Here is a 24,276-nt window from a genome sequence, read left to right on the forward strand (position 1 = left end):
GCCCAGAAGACCGAGGAGGACTCGGGGGCGAGCCACGAGTCCTGGCGAGCTCCCGCGACACCACAGGGACCCCCTCGGGGGTTTGCGGCAAGGCAGAAGAGCCGTGGGCCGAAGAGGGGAACCCAGTAGGGCCGTACCCTGACGACACCACACCTCCAGAGCCTGAAGCCAAACCCGTCGGTGCCGGGGCCGGAGCCGGCGGCAACGCCGCGGAAGGCTCCGCACGTGGCAAGAGATCCGCGGGCGTCCCAGGAAGAGGAGGAGGAGGGGCCAAAGAAGCCTGCAGAGCTGCAGCATAGGCCTCCATTTGGGCCCTAGTCGCCCCGGCGCCAAGAAAGGGCGGGTAGGGTGGCGACGAATGAGGCCGCATGTCCTGCGGAGAACCCGCGCCCTCCGCAGAGCGGGGACCAGGCCTCAGAGACAAGCTAAGAGACTTACCGATGGGCTAGCGACTCCCTAGGGGCCTCAGTGACGGGCGATGCCGGAATCAGAAGCGGCGATTTTTGGACCCTTCCGCAGGGAACGGACGCGGGGACGACCCAGATCCGGACAACCGGGATGAGAGGAGCTTCATCCGGCGCTCCCGCTGGGACTTAGGCTTCAGATGCTGGCAAGCGTCGCAGTCTGTGGAATCATACAAATAGGATGAGGGTCCGTCACCGACATCTGACGCGCGCAAAAGCGCGGCCTGAAAAAAGGACAGGGACACAATCCAGATCTGCGTTGCACGCAGAAAAGAAGGAAACTGATGTCAGCGCACCGGGGTGGGGCTAATGTGACCTCGCTGACGTCACGCCGGCGGACGTCAGGGCGGAGCCGCGTGGTACCGCCCCCCGGCGCGCAGAGATGCTGGGGCAAAGAAAGTTTTCCAGGTCCAGTCTCACGCCTGGGGATAATTCTACGTTAAGGAATCTGCAGCTAGTAGTCTCTATCAGATAACAATGGTTAGACCGTACTAGGATTTTAAAGATCACTATTCAAGGTGATTTTTAGATCTTACACTAAGATCCCTTTTAGAAAATAAAGTGCAAAATTGTGCTTTTTAATCACATTGGGCCGTTGTATTGGCCAAAACATGATAAGTTAGAAATTCCACTTACATTTTCAAATCACTATTTCTCTACATGTTTTTAGCTTTGGTTTTGTTCCTTTAGGCTCTCTCTCACTTTCCCTACTCTCTACGAATCTCTGCCCTCACTGCCTCTCTCAACCTTTTTCCCACTATCCCTTTCTGTTTGCTGTTGCATCTATCCTCCCATTACTGTCATCCCTGACTCTCCTGCGCTCTTGCTTTTTCTATTTATTCTCCTTTCTTTCTCTCAGTCTTCTTTCCCTTTCCAGAACCTCTTCTCTCTAACTTCCCTTCTATCTTCTTTGTACTTCAATTTTTTTTAGTCTTTATCTAGCCCTATTTTCCATTGACCATGTATGGCAACTAAAACGTTTCCTTGGCTATGCATGGCCATTAGCAGAAGTTGCCATATTTCGTTGACCACTTTCGCTGTTTCCTAGTCCCAGAAGCCTACCATGCTGTGAACCTCCTGAACCTGAAGAAGTCCACTACTGTCATGGGACAAGAATAGTTAGTGCAATATGGCCAACACATCCCTAAAGCTGGCTATCAATTCTTGCTGGATAGGACATCATGCTGCAAGGATTTGGTGAGTTTTAATTGCTTTAGGACAGACGGCGACCTGCTGACGTCTACCACACTACTTTCACAGTGCGATGGACTTCAACAGTGCAAGAAAAGAAAATGTTTCTGCTAAAAACGCCTGACATATTGTCTTTGTCAAAATCAGAGTTGGAAAGTGAGGGAAATGATTCCCACAAGTCAGATATTTTTGTTTTTCAGTATTATGCAGCACGCTGTGCGCAATGACGTTACACAACAAAAGTGAAAGCAGACGGCACTAATGGATTCTGTGGAAACTAATAAGACTCAATGTCCTGTACTGTTGTGCAATCTCTTCACTCAGTAAATTCTTGTTTGAAACACCATAAGTGAAAGGTGACAAGGGAGTTCAGCTAAAGTCCAATGGATTCTTGGCCTCTCAGCTATTAATTTGAACTAGTCCTGATGCACCTTTCATATGAGCTCCTCACACACAATACTGCGGGATACCATAGGGGCGCAGCATATCCCCTTTATGATACAACATCAACCTAACCCACTCACCAAACCTGATTAAATCATTCAATCTCACCGCCTGCAACTACGAAGTTGACTAGCAAATCTTTTTAAAAATGGATGGTCTTGAAGACCTTTACAATTTAAAATGTGATGACTGTCTTCAGACGATAAACACATGGATGATGGATAACCATCTAAAGCTAAATACAGCAAAGACAGAGCTTATGACCTCCAAAAAATTACAATAAAACAGCCTATCGCTATATAGGCTAAGGAATATGAGTGCCCTTCAACAATATCAAGAGAAGTCAGAAACATACAGGTAACCATGGATTCCTCAGACCTATATTTGATATCACATGTTAACAATGTGAAACAGAGCACCTTCTACACAACGAAAACACTAAGTTGCATCCTCCCATACCTTGAATACAAAAATAAACTGCGAGCCATCCTCACACTCGGAATCTCTAAGCTTGATTATGCCAACATCCTATACCTTGGCACACCCACATTCATAATGTGCAAAATACAACTCATCCAAAATGCTGCTGCAAGACCTCTTCAATGCCTTATCCCCAGAGAACACGTGACTCCAATCTTGAAATCACTCTACTGACTACATATATAGCTAGATAGGCAATGTTCAAGTCACTTTGCATTGTTCATTTAGGCTCCAAGGAAAAGGACCGCTAATACAACAAGCTAAATTCAAGCAACACAAACAAATCAGGACACTCGCTCCAGGCTTACACCACCTATCATCATACCACCTGAACATAAGAAATAGTTAGGGGGGACTGCTTTCTCAGAACAAACCCAAAGCTCTGGAACTCACTACCAGCCATAATTTGCAGCATCCAGGAGCCTATACAGTTCAGAAGCCAGCTGAGAGCATGACCATTTCCAAGACAACTAAATCACCACACATCCAAGCAACAAAACCTGAAAAGGAAGGCACATTCTCAAGCTTAATCTTTAGCTCACATGCCACAGAAACAACCCAACCAGCAAACTACTTTTGATAAGCAGGTAAGTTAAGGAGATCTGACCTATGCTTTTCCATGGTATTATTTAGTTATGTAAATTCATACATAATAAAGTTTCTGGCGCACACTAATATCATGACACTCATCAGTAGGCAGCCAAATGTTAAACTTCTTAAATTCAATTACGGCATATATGCTACGAGGGTTATCCATTAACAGTACTGTGCAGCCAATAAACCAGCCATCTCAAAATGATCAGGCATGGAATAGCTGAAGAGAGCCATCATACTCTGCAGGTCAATTGGAGGACTTTAATCTAGCCTATGCCTGCAGGTCACAAATATCTATAATAATAATAATAAGGGAATTTTATAGAGCGCTTGGTTACGCTCAAAGCGTGTCCCCGCGCTAGAACAGAAGAACTCCCACAGACTCAGCCATTGAGCTTGTGCAGGCTAGCGTGTATATAAATATGTTTTTAACTTCCTCCTGAAGCCAGGTTCAGATGACTCAAGACGGAGGTCCAAAGATGAAGCATTCCAGCTCTTAGCCACCAGGTAACGGAAAGATCTACCTCCCATGCGAGCCCGCCTTATCCTCGGGACCTTTAAAAGGCCTCCGTGGGAGGAGCGAAGGGAGCGTGTGGGTACATACCTGGTGATCAGGTTTTGGAGCGGTGCTGGCGCCTTCCCAGTAAGGATGCGGTGGCAGGTACAGAGGGCCTTAAACTCAACCCTGCTCCTCACTGGCAACCAGTGAAGAGTCCGAAGGGCAGTATTGGAGGCCACTCTTTTGGGAAATTTTAAAATGAGGCGGGCTGCCGCGTTCTGCAACACCTGAAGGCGATTTATGGCCTTGTTAGTTGCTCCCAGGTACAGCAAATTACCATAATCCAGGCGTGATGTGACGAGGGCGTGCACCAATGTTCTGCGGGCTGACGTGGGAAGGAGATCTAAGACCTTCCGTATGCTTTTCAGGACGCTGAAGCAGACGCCCGCCACACGTCCTATCTGCGGTCCAAAAGACAGGTCAGCATCTAACCAGACTCCAAGGTTCCGAACTTCTTGGCAGGGTGTTGGAGCCTCACCCAAGCATGGAGGCCACCACGCCGACGACCAGACAGATGGGTTCCCCCCCACTACGAGCACCTCAGTCTTGCTGCCATTTAGTTTAAGGCAGTTGGTGGACATCCAGGCTGCAAGGTCTTGCATGCAGACTCTGAAACTGTCCGCCACAAGACCAGGCGCTCGCGAGAGGGAGATAACCAGCTGCGTGTCGTCGGCGTAGGACACGATGTGCAGACCATGGCCCACAGCAATAGGGGCCACTGGGGAAACAAAGATTAAATAGGGTGGGGCTCAGGGACGATCCCTGGGGTACGCCCTGGTCCAATCCAATATCCCTGGAATAACATTCGCCCTGGCGGACCTGAAAGCTTCTCCCTGTCAGGAAGGACTGGATCCATGCGAGGGCAGCTCCAGATATTCCGCCACTATTCAGACATCGTAGCAGGGTGGTGTGAGCTACGGTGTCGAATGCTGCACTCAGGTCCAATAGGATGAGGGCCATAGTATGACCCTCATCCACCCCCTGGCGCAAGGTCTCCACAGCCATCAAAAGCGCTGATTCCGTTGAGTGGCGGGGACGGAAACCAAACTGGGTATCGTGTAGTAGGGCAGCCTCATCCACGAAATCCATCAGTTGCATGTTTACCGTTTTTTCCGCCACTTTGGCCAGATAGGGCAGAAGGGAGATCGGCCGGAGGTTCTCTAGTTTCTCAAAGCTGATGTTAGATTTCTTCCTGAGAGGTAGAACCACCGCCTGTTTCCAGGCTTTGGGCAAGGTCTTGGTGCTAAAAGACACATCCAGTAGGTGTCTTATATATGGTTCTAGCACCGATAAGCTATCCACTAGCCGTTTTGGCGTGGTGGGATTTCGCGGGGAACCCGATTTGACGGATATACAGATTTTTAGTAGGTCCACCGAGGGCGGGGTGACAAAGTTGGTCAGTATATGTCTGTCCCTCCATTCCCTCAGGCTTTCCGCAAATTCGGTTCCAGCAATGGGATGACTGGGAAATGCCGAGTAGATTTTTGCTATCTTTTCGGAAAAGAAGTCCGCAATCCTATCACAGGATTCCACCGAGCAGTCATCTGGAGCCATGGCTGGTTTCCCACTTGAGAGGGTTTTATAGAGCAAGAAGAGCTCCCTCGTCGAGTTACCAGCTTCGCTAACTCTAATAGTGTAATATGCTGCTTTGGACTTCCTGATTAGCCCGTGATAAATTCGCCTCTCCGTTAGGTAGGCCTCCCTAGTTTCCTTAGACGGAGCCCCCCGCCACTGTCAATCGACTCGCTTCAATGCTGTTTTCGTGACCCGTAGTTCATCACTGAACCACGGGGCAGTTTTTTGAAGGCGGCCACCCAATCTGGCGTGCGAAAGTGGGGCTGTGCAATCAAGCGCCTCGTTGATGCGCTTGCATAGATTGGTATTAGCCGTATCCGCATCATCCCCCCCAGGGCTTCCCCCTTTGGTCAGTGCCGCACTAAATTTAGCCTGAGAAAAGGTAGCCCATCTCCGCCTGGGATGGTATAGTGTAGCTGGCTCCGGGGGATTAACCCCGGAAATTCGTATGAAGAATGGTACCAGGTGATGATCCGACCAAGGGATGGGAATGGGGGTTTTAGCTTCTACTTCCCCCCAATTGACTAATATGAGGTCCAGTAAGTGTCCCAACTGGTGAGTTGGTCCACTTACTATTTGATTCAGTTGGAGGGCTCCCAATGCCTGGCAAAAGTCCCTACTAACATTATCTGTGGGGTTGTTTAGATGTAGGCTAAGATCCCCCAGTACCAGAAATTTGTCTTTGCATAACACAGCCTCTATTATACCTTCCACCAGACTCTCCCCAAACCTGGCTATAGGGCCTGGGGGTCTATAGATTAGCATGCCCTTCAGCGTACAGCTCTCATTCACTTTGACAGTGAAGCTCCCTGCCTCACTGTCCAGGATAGAGGAGTGGTCTAATTGACAGCGTAGATTTTTCTGTGCTATAATAGCAATGCTCCCTCCTCTACCGGTGAGTCTATCTTGCCTAAGCATTGTATAGCCCTCTGGTAGTGCCTCTAAGGCATCAGGGGTAGAGCCTTCATCTAGCCATGTCTCAGTAAGAAACACAAGATCCCACTGTTTCTCAGTGAGTAGGTCGTATAGATCTAATTTGTGTTTCCGCAGAGAACGTACGTTTAGCAGGCCACAGTCCAGGATATAGTCTCTAGGGGCCACATCCCTGCCAGGATCAAAAGAGAAGTGGCAGTGTTCACAGCCTGTATTATCCTCCACTCTCAATTTATGTAGACATGGGGTAGACATGCGAAAAGTCAGCAGTTCCTGCCTGCTCCACCGTATATGTCCCTCCCGAGGGACAAAAGGTATGGCCCTGGACCGCGTACGATCGCGGACGGGCGCAGACGGGCTTGCCTTAAGCGCGCCTTCGGCGCGCTGTCGGCGCGTCCGCTGCGCTCCTGGGAGAGACACATGATATAATATGAGGGGCTATACACTGGCCACTTCTCTACATCTCACATTGTTTTTTTTTAGATATGAGGTGATAGTAACAATGCACATCCCAGCAGGTCTCTCCTCTTCTCTCTAACATTGGCAGCTCTAGCCCAGAACTCTACTGATGCAAGATCATTTTCGTTATTTACTAAGCCTTGCAAAGCCACTTTACATGGCTTTGTGTAATTTAGTACATTCAAAATAACACAAGGCAGAGCACATTACTGCCTGTGTTACCTTGCATTGGGAAGGCGTTCCATGGGTGAAGTGTGGGTGTTCCCACGATCCACCCCTGGAATTTGGTGCATTGCCAGGTTTACTAATGCTAGTTGACCTGGGAATGCGTCAAAGTACTATGCCTTCCTCAGTGAGGCGTAACAAGGAGAAATAACTTTATTTCTCCTTAATATGTCCTCATTCCAAGTGGGATATGCCTTTGAGAATTGTTTTTGTGAAGGCAGGTGTCCATTCCTGTGCAACATCAATCCTGCCCTTAACGCAGGCACCCTTACACCATGGAACAAGGGTGCCTGTGTTGGGGCTAGACTGCACACAGTGCGCCAGCACTATAAGACAGCAGAAATGTGCCATATCTTTGCAAATATTGCACATTTCTGCTGTCTGCCTTCAGGCAAGTTACCTTGCTGTGTTGCATGAAAGGTAAATAAATCTGCCGCACAAATTCTGATTGGAAAACCCTGAGCAGTAACCAGCTAAGCAAACTATAATTTTAACAAATACCATAAAGGGACCTGCAAAGCAGTTAAAAACTACCAGCATATATTGAAAAACCATAAACAGCACATCTGTATCTCTCATAACCCACCACACTGCTAGGCGCTGCGTCTCATAACACAATAACCGCGCCTTGGTTGTCATCAAGCAGGACATGGAAACACTTTCCACATAGGATCACAAAACAAAGACAACAGCCCTAAAACTACACACTACCCTATATGGTGCAGCTTGCTGCCCATTGGGTAAGTACTTCAGTGTTGCATATTGTGGTAGTTAGCACTATACAAATGTACAATACAACACTTATCATTTGTGCATCACCAAGATTTATTTTGTTCCTATTAAAATCTTTGTTTCCATCACCCTTCCGAATTACAAAACAAAATGTGCTTCAATTGTCCTTTCATAACTACTGATTTATGTTAAAATATTTGTACAGTTCATTTACAGGTATTTAACGCATTTGTCAATGAGAAACAAATATACTGTCTACAGTATTTCTTTTCACACTCCCTTTACACAAGGCAACTGGAATAATTCCGTTATGCAGCTGTGGCATTTGTTGTATAAATATGAAAATTATCTTATTTTCAAAAGTAACTACAAATTCTACAAAAGGTGCTGCCGAGCAGTGGTCCGTCCTTTGCAAAGGCTGACTGGTCACATTCTAGTTATTTACATCTGTATTTGGATGTTGAACTGGTACTGATGAAGTGAAACCTTTGCCAAGATAGTGGTAAAATGTGTAAAATAAAAAATAATGAAGAGATGCTATCACAAAATGTGGTACTATCACAAAATGTGCAGCACTGTGCCGCATAATTTGAGTTTTCTTGCCATATAATCTAGTCAATATTGCAGCAAAACATAGGTGTTCCCTGTCACATAATTCCAGTGCCCTGTCTGTACCCCAGAGAGATGGTCACATAGTTAACTTTACAAAATCTTCTCACTTTGCCGTCAACCAAGAAAAGTCAACAGCATATCTGTTAAAAGAATAAGCAGCAATAAGTCAGAAAACATAGCCTGACATGTAACCTGTCTCGGATCACACACCAAATATAACAAGATAAAAACTAAATTTGAAGGCCTTTTTATTGCTCATTGAACTTCTGAGCTCTGGCACCTCTATACTGTGACAGCTTATTCGATCATTTGGATGGGGGGGAAGGAGGGAGAGGGGGGGGAAAAGATTATTATGGGCTGGACCAGCCCTCAAATGCTCCCCGTGACTATGCCCCTGGCTCAGACCTTCAAATTCCCAAGTCTCACGTTGCTTACCAAGGAAACCGAGGCAATGGCATTCCTCTGATCCTGAGGGAAACGCATAATCTTATACCTCAACAATATTCTCTTAACAGAACAATGCCTGATAAACCTGTTAGAACAACTCCAGGCAGGGTGGACATCCTGGAAGGCCTTGATTTAATTATCAATGGAAGGAAATACATTTTATCTCCAACCCAGATCATCATATTTAATGGGTTTACTGGTAGACTCCAGTCAGGCGACACCGAATCTTCCGTCTCAGAAGGTGGAACAAATAAGGCTGGAACTACGCAAAACCGTTGCTAAACCAATAATGGCGTTACATCGCATGACTAGTGGGCCTACTATCATTATCCATCCAATCTATCTTTCCGGGCACTCCACATTACAATGCTCTTCATCCCCTAAACAAGCCTACAAAACTCCCTCCATCTGAATGGTCTTACACATTCACAGATGGCCCCTCTATTAAAAGAGGTCAAGGAGGAGATATGTTGGTGGCTTTTATAGATGGAGGCCTGGAATGGGAGAGTGATATTTGGTTCCCAGCCACATCTAATGATAGAATCAGGCACCAGTGGAACTGGCTGGGGGGGGCAGGCCTGGGGAATTCTCCACAACAAACTGGTACGCGCAGGAGCAAGATCTGCATTGCAATTGCCTGGAGTTGCTGGCATGGTCCTTTGCAGTGCAATGCTGACCGAAGAAGGACAATATACAATGTTGTGTACTCTTGAAAATAGACACCACTGAAGCAGTTCGATATATGAACCATCTAGTGGGGAGGAGATTTCTGACCCTTTCAAAACTCACTAAGCAGTTCTCCAAGATAAACAATGTAAAAGCTGAGCCCACCTGGTGTGGAACTCAAAAGCATGGTTCAAACTAGGTTGTGGCTTAAAGCCAAAGCCTGTTGACAAAAATCAGTGAGAAAAGGCAAAGCTTCTGTTCACAATAAACTATCCACCAGTGGATGTCTGTGCAAGTGCCCAGATTAGATAGTTATTATACAGTGCTATATACAAATTCTATTTAAAGTACAAGTTACTTACCTCCGGTAACGATGTAACTGGTAGAGATGATTCTAGCCGCAGATTCCTAAACGTAGAATTATCCCCAGACGTGAAACTGGACCCGGAAAATGTTCTTGTCTCAGCATCTCTGCGCGCCGGGAGGCGGTACCACGCGACTCCGCCCCGCCGTCTTCCGCGGGTGTGACGTCAGCGAGGTCACATAAGCCCCACCCCGGCGCGATGACATCAGTTTGCTTCGGAGAACTTTTACGTGCCACTACGCAGAGCCATCACAACAAAACTGAGGAGAGCATGGGAACAGTGTGCGAAAAAATTAGAGAAACAAAACAGAGAGACAAAGGGTGAGGAACAGCACCAGTTGGCACTAAGGTACTAGAAGGCTGTAACAGTGAAGCCATAGCAGGGAAAGAGCAGAGCACCACTTTGATGAACAACTGTGCACGCCAAGGAGATAGCACCAGTTGGCACTAAAGAACCAAAAGGCCACAGCAGCGAAGCAATAACAGGAAAAGAGCAGAGCACCACTCCGAGGAACAACCAAGCAAGCCAAGGCGACAGCCATCCTGGAGGCACAAGTATGTGAAAGCGCCGAAACAGAAAGAAAGAGAAAGAGAAAGAGAGAGAGAGAGAGAGAATCCCCAATGCAGAAGACCGCAAGGGGATCAGAAACTCCAAACAGAGGGAAAAAAGAGCAAAAGAAGGCCCCTACAATGGAGAGAAACCAGCTGGAGGGCAGCAAAGGCACGTAGAAACCAACCATCCCCATATCAAAAGAAAAAAGGGGGGGACGGAACAATCAAGCAGAACCGGACAGCCTGACCGGAAGAAAGCGAAGAGGACACCCACAGGGAGGCGAGGACAGAAAACCAAGCTGAGGGTCCTCGCACAACGGGGAGGAAGGGCTGATCATGAAGGAATCTGCAGCTAGAATCGTCTCTACCAGATACATCGTTACCGTAGGTAAGTAAACTATACATCTGATAGAGACTACTAGCTGCGGATTCCTTATCGTAGAATAGATACCGTAGCCATACCCAGAAGGGAGGAGGGCCTGCGAGAGAGCCTCCCCAACAGGAGAGACACAGGGCCCCAGCTGGGGGACATGTCACAGGAACAAGAAGGGAAGGCCAGGAGAGCCCACGCCCAATTAAGGGAGGGCCGCCCAACCCTCCGCAGGGGCAGACAGCGCCCGAAGGACCACAAGGAACAAAAGAAGCACCTCAAACCCCAGAGAGAAGAGGCAGGGCCCTCCAGAAGAAGCACACACAGTGATGGGGAATGGCCTAAACCATCTCGGCCGCAAACAGCGGACAAGGCAGGAACCGCTCCCCCGCAAATAGCGCAGGCGAAAGAAGAAAAACACAAATGCACAAAGCCCCAGCGGAACCAGAGTCAGGGGCACAAGGGAACACATTAAGGGCCACGACGGTGGACCAGAACAAGCAGGCAGGCGCAGGCATGCGCAGCCAGTAGCAGGCAACACCACGAAGCAGCGCACCAGACCAAGCCAGGGCCAAGCTGAAGACAGAGGTCAGGGAGGGCCAAGACACACCCTAAGGGAGGGGCCGGTGCCGAAACACACACTAACCCACAAAAGAAGTAGGAACAGGCAGAAGAAAAGGAAAGAGGACGGAGGACGGGCTCGGACCGTCAACCAGAACACAGCAGCCAAAGAATGCCAATCCCTCGGTAACACCAGATAGAGGACCAGGCCGAATCCCCAGACAGAAGGGCGGAAGCGCCACAACACTACGCCGCAGACAGCAGGCCAAACTGGCCGAGCGACGTAGCGAACCTGGAGAAAGATAGACCTGGGCGCAACGCAAGCTGCGCCAAGACCAAGGAAGAAGACCGCACCAGCGACATACCGTAACACCTAGGAGAGAAAGAAACCCGAAAAGGGTGACCACACCACCCCAGCACATGACAGAGCTATGTAATAGCTACCAGTAACCCACATAGGGTATGATAAGTCCCAAGAAAACATGGGAACACCTCTTAGGAAAAAATTCCGCAGCAGAGGACAAACAGAAAAAGCCTGCGGGCAAAACCGCAGACGGCTTGCCAAGCAGCCAATAAAGAAGACACGAAAGGCTCAATACCAGGACCCATACAGGCTTACCAACAGCCAAAACCACAAGGCAAAAAAGGGGGGGCTGAACCAGCAGCCAACAGCACCGATGGACCAACCGAAGGACCCTGAAGGCACACCAAACACACAGAACACACAACAGGGGCTACTTGTTACTAGGCCCCAGAAAACAATGGGAGAACACCTCCCAGAACACAGACCGACATCCAGGTTCACTGAAGAGGAGGAGGAGGACAAAGCCTCGCAAGGAACCTTTAAATGGCAGAATCCGCAGGGGCGTGAAACAAAAGAGTGCCATCGAAGGGGAGGTCCACCAGCCGCTCCCTAACGTTCTCAGGGAAAACACTATCCCTCAGCCAAGCATGGCGAGGGAGGGCCACTGAAGAAGCCATGGTGCGACCAAGCACCTCAGAAACATCCAGAGCTGAGCGAAGAATAAATGCCGCCAGCTCCTGGCCATCCAACACATGGTGCCACAGATCAGTGCAGGCACCCTCCTGAGAAGCAGAAGACAGAAGGGACTCCGCCGAATCCCACAAGCAAGAAGTGGCTCTGGCCAACACACAAAGCGTGTTGAGCGCCTGCAAGGCAGCACTGGAGGAGGCGAAGATGTTGCAGTTCCATGAATCCAACCACTGGGCCTTCCGTGATGGGGAAGACAACACCGATGGCAAGGGAGGAAAGGCAGTCTGCAGAAGAGGGCCCCTGGTAGAAGGGTGGAAGGAAAGGCAGACTGGATCATGCGGAGCAGGACGGTGGCAGTGCAGAAGCGGCTGGGGCACCAGGTCCCGCGTGGCAGGATGCCCCCAGGCCCCCAATAGAGAATTATGGAGCGAAGCTTTGAAGGGAAGAAGCAGCTCCTATCCACCAGAGCCCTGATGGAGAACCTCAAGCAAATGATCCACGGGGAAATGGGCAGCCGAATCGCCCATGCGCAAAATCCCCGCAGCCGTGGAGACAGCTCGGGCAAAGGCAGCACTCGCCTCCATAGGGCAATGCGGTGGTGAGAGTAATTCCTCCGTGGGCGATGGCTGTAAACTAAGCCAGCCGGCCCCCAGCCCAACCGGAGGAAGGAAAGGCCAAGCTCGGAATGGGGCAAGGTTGACCGACGAGTGGGGAACCCAAGGCGCCTCCAGGGAAGACTGCGGGCGCGGGGAAGGTGAAGAGCCCTCCTTAGAAGACGCCGGGGAAAAGGCCACAATGTGGTGTCCTGTCTCCGGAGAAGAAGAAACAAACAGTTGCCGAACCTCTGGAGAAGAGGGGGCCTCCGAAGACGAATCAACGAACCGATGCCGGCATCAGCTCAATGTCGACCGGCGCCAAATGGGACGCCGAGACGACCTCTGCCAAGACTCAGGGGGCGGAGCCGGGGCAGCCAAAGAACGGCACCGACTCGACCTCAGACGAGGCAACCGCCTGCGTGGAGAGACGAGGGGGGCCCGGGGATGCGCTCCGGCCCCTCGCCAGCCCCTGCGGCGCCGCCAGGGCCAGCAACCGCCGGCGCCTGACGGCGTCAGCTCGGCCTCGGACAAGACTGCCGCCTGCCCAGAGGACCGAGGGGGTCTCGAGGACAAGCCCCGAGTCCCGGGCAAACCTTCTGCCACACCAAAGGGACCCCCACGGGGGTTTGCGGCGAGGCAGAGGTGCCGTGGTCCAAAGGAGGGAACCCCGTAGGGCCGCACACGACGACACCACATCTCCAAGACCTGAAGCCGAACCTGTTGGCCCCGGGGCCGGAGCCGCCGTCGACTCCGCAGAAGGCCCCGCACATGGCAAGGGATCCGCAGACGTCCCAGGAAGAGGAGGAGGAGGAGGAGCCAAGGAGGCCTGCAGGGCCGCAGCATAGGCCTCAATTTGGGCTCTGGTCGCCCCCACGCTGGGGAACGGCGGGTAGGGTGGCGACGCGCGAGGCAGCACAACCCACGGAGAACCCGCGCTCCCCATAGGGCGGGGACCGGACCTCGGGGACAAACTGCGACACTTACCAACAGGTGAGCGACGCCCTTGCGGCCTCGGAGAGGGACGATGTCGGAGACTGAAGCGGCGGTTCTTGAACCCTTCCGCAGGGGACGGACGCAGCGACGCCGCCGACCTGGACATGCAGGCCGAGAGGAGTTTCATCCGGCGCTCCCGCTGGGACTTCGGCTTCATCTGCTGACAAGCCTCGCAGTCCGTGGAGTCATGGTGCTCCACAAACACCACATACAAATGGGGTGAGGGTGCGTCGCCGACATCTGGCGTGTGCAAGACGAGCAGGTCTTGAAGCCCGAAGGCATTCGCACACTGTTAAAAAAGAAACGCAAAGTGTGAAAAGAAGGCCTAAAAAACAGGCCAGGAACACGATACGGATATGCGTTGCACGCGGAAAAGAAGGAAACTGACGTCAGCGCGCCGGGGTGGGGCTTATGTGACCTGGTTGACGTCACGCCCGCGGAAGACGGCGGGGCGGAGTCACGTGGTGCCGCCCCCCGGCGTGCAGAGATGCTGGGACAAGAAAATGTTCCGGGTCCAGTCTCATGCCTGGGGATAATTCTACGTTAAGAAATCTGCGGCTAGTAGTCTCTATCAGATGTGGAAATTTATAAGGTGTGGATGTTTATTTTCAGAACTTAACTGACGATTTTGAGGCATTGCACATTGCTGAATAACACAGAATGTAGGAGTAAAACACTTACAGATGGCTTAATTCACTGTATCATTTTAAGCACGACTAAAGTTCCAAACCATTCTGCTCATCTCAAGAATGTGTGCTGTGTATTTTACTAAAATACAGGGGATTGCTCCTGTGGCCTGGCTGAAGGCATCTTATCAATGTCTAATAAATACCTGTCAACCTCTTTACTCAAAATTGTGGGTCATGTGAAGTCTTTAAGAGAGTGATCCCATTAAGGTGAAAAAAGAACAAACACTTTTTGGAGGGTGATCAAGGTATAAGAAGTGGGTAAACCCATTAAAGTCTATGGAGGCATTTTGTTTGTTATTCAGGCGAATACCAGTAACTAAAGGGTAACATCCATCAATGGGAGTGAGATGACAGACATGCTAGGTGTCCTCCATTTTGAGAAAGGTCAGTACAGCACACGGCCAAATGCTGTGCACAATAGGGGTTGGCTGCCTTTGGCCATGAATGGCTGGAGGTTGGTGCCAGAGGAGAGTTGGGCAGCACTGGCTCCAGTGAAAGTCCCACAGGATCGGAAAACCATTAAAAGAAAAATGAGAGGGATGAGTGTCTGTGGTGGATTGGCCATGCACAAGCAGTTGGTCTTGCGGCCAACCACATGGCATACACAGCGCAAGGCCATGTGAAGCGGGCTTTTATATAATTACGTATGGTAATAAAATATTACTTTACGTTATAAAAACCCTAGAAATTCACTGAAAAAATAATGGTGAAAACGACGTAATCTAGATAGGTATGGTAATATCTTACTTTGCGCTACAAAAAACCTTAGAAATTGACAGAAAAAAAAAAGACTACTGACGTTATTGTTAGGTGAAAAAGTCAGTTTGAACGTAACATTTTAAGTTAAAAAAAACACACAGAAATTTACCAAACATGTTCTATAAGATCATTATATCATTACTGATAACATCTATAATTACATCGTTGATGCCAACACTGTGAATATATATATATATATATATATATATATATATATATATATATATATATTCACTTAAAAAACCATAGGTTTCACACAGGTTATAGTTAGGTGGATATTTCACTCGTAAAAAACCAATGAAATTCGCCCGTTATAGTTAGTTCAGATAACTATAACTCGCGCGCCCGCAATCCACTGCTCATGACGTCACATATTACATCACTCATGACATGGTCAGTGGCATCACTCATGACATCACTGATGACATCATCCTTGTGATAGAGTGGCGGTCGCGCGAGTTATAGTTATCTGAACTAACTATAACGGGGGAATTTCATTGGTTTTTTACGAGTGAAATATCCACCCAACTATAACCTGTGTGAAACCTATGGTTTTTTAAGTGAATTTGCAAGGTTTTTTAAATGCTAATTCCTAACTATAACGTGTGTGAAACCTATGGTTTTTTAAGTGAATTTGTACGGTTTTTTAAATGCTAAATTATGTATTTATAAAAAAAAAAATTTCAAGGTTTTTCACCTTGCGCGCACCGTGCGCACGCTTTGGGTGCACGGTGCGCTGCGCGCACACCGCGATTTTTTTCAATACATCTAATATGTTACAAGATGGCCACACCACAAAAATTCAGTGAGTAATGAGATCAGTGAGTCCTTCATTTATATTAATGAATTCTGTGAACAACCAATGAATTGAATGGTATTTATGGAGGTCACTAACCGGCGCCCGCTATCATTGAGAAAGGCGGTTGGCGAAACGTGTCTGTGTGTGTACTTTTACCCCAACAAATTTGGGTTCAACTGCTCCGGTGAGTGCTGGTATTTGTTTACGGAGGTAGGAGCAGTGGGAGTGTGGGGGTGTGTGTGAGTGTGTGTGTCTTTATTTATATGGTTGACAAAGGCTGTGGGAACAGCTGAAACACATTCCTAAGTGGCAAGTGCTGTCGATCAATAAAATGGAATTCCCTAAAGGATTGGAGTGAAGGTTTTCTCTTGATGAGGAGAAAGCAGTTTGAGTTGTAATGAGGCGCGTATGTTATTGCCTCAACCTAGCACCACCGGTGATCAGGATGCACTCTAGAAACCCAGAATGGGATGTATATATATGTATAGTAAAGATATGTCAACGTGGAGCTAAGAATAGTAACTCTATACTTGCCTATGTATATTTATCATGACGACACAGTACAAGCGGATACTCTTTCTAAATTAGGGCAGGATAGAGACCTTGAGCTTACCTTTCTTTTGAAGGTGTAGAAAAAACTCTTATGGAGGAGGATTCTTTCTCCCTCAATGGATATACCTAAAAACTGCCTTTTTATATATGATGATGTAGGGAGGGGGAGGAGGAAGAACGCTATTTAAGGAGGACGCTCCATGGGAGCCCTTCTTTCAACAATGGCAGTTATACTGCCCTCTCCCTCACAATCGTGGGAGAGATAATCACACATATTGTGAACAGCTTGAGGCAGCATAGCCCTCCAATTTGCCACACACATAGAAATAATGTGACAAGGCTATGATTGCAGGAAGGAAAAAAGCAAATCCACCAGACAAAGCCTCTGGTCTAACATCTGAATCAACATGATGTGTATCAAAGGTTTGTATTGCAGTCTGTGCAGCTATCTAGCAAATGTAAGGCATGGATACATCTAATGAAAGCACTAATAACTGTTCTTGTGAGTGTCCCCTCTGAAGTATTGTATCATAGTTCCTTACAATTGCGGCTCCTCAAATTTTGTGCCATATCTGCTTATTTCAAAGTTTACATGCCCAGTTGCATATTGCTGGGACTTGCCATCCAGGTTCACAGTATAATCTTTTACTTCTGCAACACCATACAGTTGTTTTATATGCTGATCTACATCTCCTAAACACTTAATGAACTTCTAGTAATGCTCCGCTGAAGATTTTTGTATGGTTTGACCCATGCACTGTTAATGCTACAAATCTCGAAACTCTCTGGTTTATGTTTATCCTTATAGGGATGTGGACTCTAGAACTTGATTCAGTAATGTAAATGTGACCTTCAGAACTAGATATAATATTGCAAGTATGATTTTCAGAACCACAGCATGGCTTATATATCTGGGCCACAACACTCTACTTAAGACTGTATCAATAATGTGCATGTTTAACACGGTTTTCCTTATTCATCTCAGCCACTATGAAAGGAGATACAAAAGGAATGAGCTAGACAGTTATTCAAACAGACAACAATAGCCACAATGTCCCAATTATGGAGAACCTTAAAATATACTTTTCACTTCCAAAGTACTCTGGTGGATGATGGCAATTATTGGGTAAAAGTGAGATGCACCTAGATTGATAAACCCTTTGTTGACATAGATGGTGAGAACATTATGGCCAGTGACTATTTTCAGTGGCACATGCATGAGAGCTGCTCCTTCAGTACTGGCAAGGATTCAACTCTGGTCCTTGACTTTAAACTATGCTTGCCTGATCCCATCCCTACAGACACCCTGACACAATTTACCTCCTTGCGCAGGAATATCTTCCAGTCCACATTAGCATAGGAGAAGTAGACACTGGCAGAGAGTTTACACAGTAGTGACTTAATGTTGGTGTCCTCTAGCAGGGAGCGAGCAGAACCTGACAGAAGGAAGGAAAGAATGATGGTCAAAAACAGAAATGCACACAAACTCAACACATGTCTGAGAACCTTGAACACACTAGTCCTCCACCATGACCTATGAGACCCTATTACTCAATGCTTTTCCCCAGCGACCCTCATTCCCCAAAAAGATTCCTGTACACAATCCCTTATTGTTGATTTTCGAACACATTCACAATACCTTCACCAGGAGATCGGAGCCCCTCATACAGAAGATCTAACCCCCAAAACACCTATACAAGAGCCCTTCCAAGTGACGTTATAATCCATTCACAATACCTTAGCTGAGAACCAGCCAAATAAGGTCTCATCATCAGAAACCCATGATCCATCTACGGAGGTCTCACTGTGGAGATCTCATTTACAATTGTGTCTGATCAATTAACACTTACCGGTTCTCTTATTGTCTTTCCTCCTCAGCATTCTGGGACTCTAAAGTGCTCTCCCAGGAGTTTAAATGTATAAGATGGCAATCTCTGTGGGAGGCAGATGCTATAGGCATATTAATGGTTTAAATGACTGGGAAGGTTTAGAATTTTAGCACTTATTTTCAATAATGTAATGTGTGTTTTTTGAGATGGCATGCTTTATGTATTTCAACTGTCTCATCAGCTCTGTCATTTAGTTCCTCTCCACCACTCTGTAAATAGGACGATATATAATACTGTATTTTTTGCATGTGTATTTTTCCACAAATTCTATAGATTTTTAATTCAGTTACATGCTGGGGACCAATCACTTTCCAGAGAAATGTATATAATTTTTAAAAAATGGACAATCCACCCGTACTCCTCCACACTCTGGGAGAAGGAGATTCTATGTTCATTGACTATATGACTCTTGACATAGGTTTTGGATCTTCGCACTGCTGAGCTATATTGTTTATTGCTCAGACCACATTTTCAAACTTGCACGGGTTCACAACATTTTCTAAAGCGACTATAAATTTCAGGGTATCCTCAAATGCTCCAATACAACGGGGGTATGGTGCCCAAAATGACACTACTTTCACAATGCTAGTCGAGATGACTCTTTGAATGCAAGGTCCCACTATGCAGTGCACACACTACCAACCCTTGAGAGTCACAAAGGAAAGGGGACAAAAAGGAGTACAGTGACATGCAATGTTTCTGAGGCTGCAAATCATGGACTGGCACTGCTTACTCTGGGCAAGTGGTAACAACTCTTCATCAAGTGTAAGCTGTCGATACAGGACAGCTTACACTGCATGTATGCAGGCTGTCGACATTGGGAAAAGCAGACAGAGATACTACAGACTGCACATTCTCCACAATGTCAAGTTCATAATGTGGTACTGTTTGTGAAATTGTGACTGGTGACCCTTAAGGGACAGTGGTCATATTGTAATCACAGTATTAATGCTTCTGCTGCAAAGCCTATTGTTTCATGCAGGCTTGGCCTCAGCACTCGCCATAGTTACCAACTGAGATGCATATTCGATTCATCCCACATTAATGAGTTTGGCATTTTACACCTCGTGTAAACAGTCCCTTTGCACTGGGAAAGATTAGAGAATCCGTTGCAGCACAAAGGGTGAGGCAACTCACATAGCAATGCAAAGCGAAGTACTTGCAAGTAGCCTACCTGTATAGGCCCTGGATATCTTCCAACAATCAACAAAACATGGTAATTCTGCAGGTCATGCATTATTATCCCGTAATACTATGCACACACATTTTTCTATCTTCAGTGTTTTCCCTGTCCACTTAACATTGGTGCACAGTAACTGTATAAACATTAGTGCACACTGATACAATGTATGCAGAAGTTTTGATGGTTCGCAACTTCTGAAATGCTAAACAGATATTTCTCAGTATCTTGCTGCACACAATTCATGACCAGACTGATTGGAACACGAGCTCACTGTCGTTTACCACGTAAACATGTTTCAAAGTCAGCTCTGGAGTTTTTAAGCTCAACAAATCTTTTTTCATATATAAAAGCTTGAAATAATCCTCATGTGTTTGCACATAACACAGTTTCCACAATTCACTTGTGTGATCATCACCCACATGCAAATATTTTCCCTTGAGGTAGTAAACAATCAAGACAGGATCAAATCATCGTACTCCTCTTGCACATTCTGCATTTAAATATTCAATCCAAAACCATTCTTGCTGATGTAAGACTTTCTTTCTGTCCCTTCTCATCAAGGTAGATGTGCTATTTGTGCCTATAAATGGGCCACTGAATGTGCTTTCTCTTCCTTTGGGGATTTCTGGCTTTTTGATCAAACTCAAGTCTTGTGCTTGTATGTGGTCTGCCCCACATACACAATCCAGCCTGGAAACATCTACTGGATACATTACAAACCTTTGGAAATGTAACTCTCCTTTGTGTGGTTGGTTAGCATTTTCGATCCAGCACATTGTTGCTTTGTGAGTGAGATAAACAAAGACATCTCACTCTGCTTATATTGCCAAATATCTGTGTGGTATGTAATGTTATTAAATCAGTTTGAAAACAATAGCCTTCGTCTTACTGCTTCTTTTGTGAAAAATTGCAGTTTTTACCTTATAAAACTCATTTCAAAACTCAGGATCATTTACAAATAATCTAAGGCTTCTAAAAAAACAACCCAGAAATAATTATAAAAGAAGCAGCCAAAGCAGGGAACATAGTAACGCTCCAAATCGAAAATGATATCTCAGGTGGCAGATATCAGACACCACATACTACGAGAAACTGCCTAACACAACTAAAGTTATACAATGTATACTTTACACTCAAGTGAATAAATGGCATTGAAAGCATCATTATATACTGAATAAAAACAGTACCTCTTTATACGACAACCTATGATGCAACACAGTACCTTTTACCAAAGAAACACAAACCCGGATTCACATCAAAAGGGAGAGCTATTATAGCGGGTGTGTATTGGAGAATACATTAATAACCATTTTAAGCCATCCATCCAAAATGCCATCTTATATAAGAGATACAAAAAACTAGATAATTTGGACTTTGTGTAGGAACTTATTCTGGCAACAACGGACATAGTTTGCCTTTACACTTCTGTCGAATATCTTCTTGAGTGTGAACGTCTTTGAGATCTTAGACGATGACGACAGTGGGATCTCAATCTTGACCTAGACCTATGGCTGTGAAGTCTGGTGTGATAGAAGTTAGATCTAGGGTCCCTTGCTGTCAGTTCCACTGGTACAGGATACTGTGGTGGTCGAGAAGGAGTGGCTAGTGGTATTAGCAGCGGAGGTACCGCTGGGATTGCTAGTTGAGGAGGAGGTGGAGGAGATGAATATGGAAGGTGAGTGAATTCCAATGGAGCCTGTGGAGATATTGGTGAATCTGGAATGGTCATTGAAGATGTGGCTTGGATGGAGGATACGCTTGTGAGTATTCTGAGTCAGACCCTGGGTCCCGTGCTCTCCATGCCACTGGAGTCAAGCTATCCTGGCTGATGAGGGGCGAAACCCCGAAACGGTCCTAGGATGCTTGTTTTCAGTCCAGGGAGAACCAGGCCTGGCAGTTCGGGCTGGACTGTTCCCATTGGGCGCAGGGTTAAGAATGATTTGCATATGGCTGGGTTCAAACTGGAATGGCATGGTGAGCAAAAAAACGATGGATTTAGGCCCAGATCTCTGTACTGGGGTGAATGTATGACATTGTTCTGCATTCTGTCCATCAATTGTTCTTTTTGCCTAATGGGTCCAGACACAGAATACTGTCATTGATCAACTGCAAAATCACCTTTGTAATCCACATAATACAACATACTTGTAAACAGATATACATTGGTACGGCCTCCAGACCATTAAAACTCGCATTCGAGAACACTAAAGGTATATCCATAAATCAAAAATTAAAATACCATTAGTGGAAAATTGCCTACAGCACCTTGAACACAACATATACTTCAGCTTTTTGGGGAAAGAGCAGATACCAAGAGACGTCAGAGGAGGTGACTAGGTACTCATACTACAAAGAAAGGAAAATTAACTTAGTATTAGGACAGACTCAGTATGCTATGGGCTAAATAAAGCAGGAGAGATGCATTACTGGCTTTACCAACTTACCCAGGATGGATCTTCATGGCAACAATATTTAACAGTTCTCTGTCTCCCAACACCTAGCCAAGTAATACCATAATCCATTCACATGGAACCAAGCTCTTCACCTATCATTTTTTTACAGACTCCAATGATCTCTACTTGGATCACATTCTGACCCTCTCCCTTTTGAACTGTACACACATTGAAAACCCACAGATGAAGATGCATCAGACAGTCCAATGTACTTCCACTCTCATGACTAAACTGGGGATTTATAACCCTCTTACCATTCTCATCAAATACCTTCTGTCTTATTGGGATACCTATGACAACGCCTAGAAAGTTCTTATTAATTGGTAATAGTTAGAATGACTTTAGAAAGAATATATATAACATTGTCACCGAAAAAATTATACCTTCTCTGCATTTAGGAATTTTTGACTCACACTTAAATACCTATAATATTAAGTTCCAAATTCTGCCATCCCCTCAACCTTTCCACTGCCACTTTTCCACTGTCCATCCACTACTGATGTCCCTATCCTGCTGCCCAATCGAGCTGTTTCATCATCTAAAGGGTCTCATTATTGATGAATAGCTCATCATTAGTGTTTTAGTTTAGAAACAAAGTAGCCAGATTTAAACTGACAGTGAGAGAGGAGCTCTTGTAGGTGAAGGAGCCAATGATAAGGGTATCAAAGCTGAGGTTGACAAGGAAAGAGGCATCGGGGTGAAGGCTGCCAAAGGGAAGAGTGCAGGAAACACCAGAGAAGTAGTTCCAGACGTTACGGGAAGATGTTGAAAGCCTCTAACTTTCCCAGTGACTAGATGCACAGTCCTAGAGGACATGCTGTTGGGTATTTCTCTAGTAATGGCAGGACTGGAGATTATTCTTTCATGCTAGCTTTTATTTACACTGAACTCGCAACATTTGAAAAGACTGGGTTTCTTAGAGATGTCATTGTATTCAGTAACGTGCCTGTTCACAGGCCTAAATATATTAGGAAGCAAACCAAGTAGCCTATCAGAGCCTAAGGAGAAAAACTTTACAAAGACTTGGTTGTTTAGCATTTTAGGTAACTTGAAACTTGTGTATGGATGAATTAAATTAAATTAAAGCTGAAACTAACCAGAGCCTAGCTAGTGATTGCTAACACAGCCTGCAGTAAAACTATCGGACTAGTCATCTGAGACCAGTGCTCAAGGTCCGCTTATCTGTTATACAGAACAACAGCCAAAACAGACAGTTTGCTTACTAAGTGTTTTTTTCAAAACATGTGAATCTGCCAAATATCCAATGATAAAGAAATGTAACTTAGGGTGAGATGCTCCATTGACCTTTTTTTTTCATAATTACTGTTACGGCAAAAACGTAAGCTTTATTGTGCAACAAAACAGGCTCCTCAATGCTTCTTCAAATTAATTAGAAAAAAGATACAACATTTAAAGCAGAACCTCTCTACTTCACTAAGGAGTCCACCAAAAAGGTAGGGGTGGTGAACTGCTCTAAAAAAGCAGGCAATTCAATTGTGCCTTATAATGTTTCCCCTGTAAAGGTGCAAAGCTCCAGTAGACACAAAAAACTTTTCAAGAATGTTGGATAACAGCATGTGAGCTTGTGCTGAAATGGAATCTGGTCTTTCAAAGACCATCTACATATCAAATCAGAGACACATGCAGGAGGAAACTGCTTTAATAAAGATCAACATGTCTGGGATCATCCTATCTTTAAGGTTGGTGTCAGGACCACAAATAGAATCACAATAGTAGATTGTGCCTTCATATGCTGATCTTCATTACTTGTATCAGCAGTTTGTGCAGTAGGGGAAGAATGCAAGTTTTTGCTTTTGAGAAAGCCTACTGGTGCCAATGAAATCCACATCTAAAAACATCTGGGAGTTTGGCTTGACTATAACTTGTCTATGGATCATCACATAAAGAACCTGACTGCTTGCTACTTTGGTCTATTGAGGCGCCTTTAAAAAATCTATGGGCTCTCAGACAATCCACTCAAAAAAAAGTTGTCCAGGGAATCATCACATCGCATCTGGACTACGGTAATGTTCTGTAGCTTGGAATCTCTCAGACTTTACTATGGTGTCTCCAAATAATGCAAAACGCAGCAGCATTAATACTGTTTTTGTCCCCATCATCATCCTATCCCTGTCCACTTA

At 46.2% G+C, this 24,276-nt stretch overlaps 1 protein-coding gene across 1 annotated transcript in view; it reads right to left on the reverse strand.

Moving 5' to 3' along the window:
* Positions 1-24,276, reverse strand: part of MYO15B (myosin XVB) — a 1,465,505-nt gene that overhangs the window by 442,237 nt on the left and 998,992 nt on the right. The window contains exon 36 of the mRNA XM_085614939.1: positions 17,931-18,046. Coding sequence (XP_085471065.1) covers positions 17,931-18,046 — 116 coding nt within the window. The remainder of the gene's footprint in view (positions 1-17,930; positions 18,047-24,276) is intronic.

Source organism: Triturus cristatus, chromosome 7 (genome assembly GCF_964204655.1).
Source record: "Triturus cristatus chromosome 7, aTriCri1.1, whole genome shotgun sequence".
Classification (NCBI taxonomy): domain Eukaryota; kingdom Metazoa; phylum Chordata; class Amphibia; order Caudata; family Salamandridae; genus Triturus; species Triturus cristatus.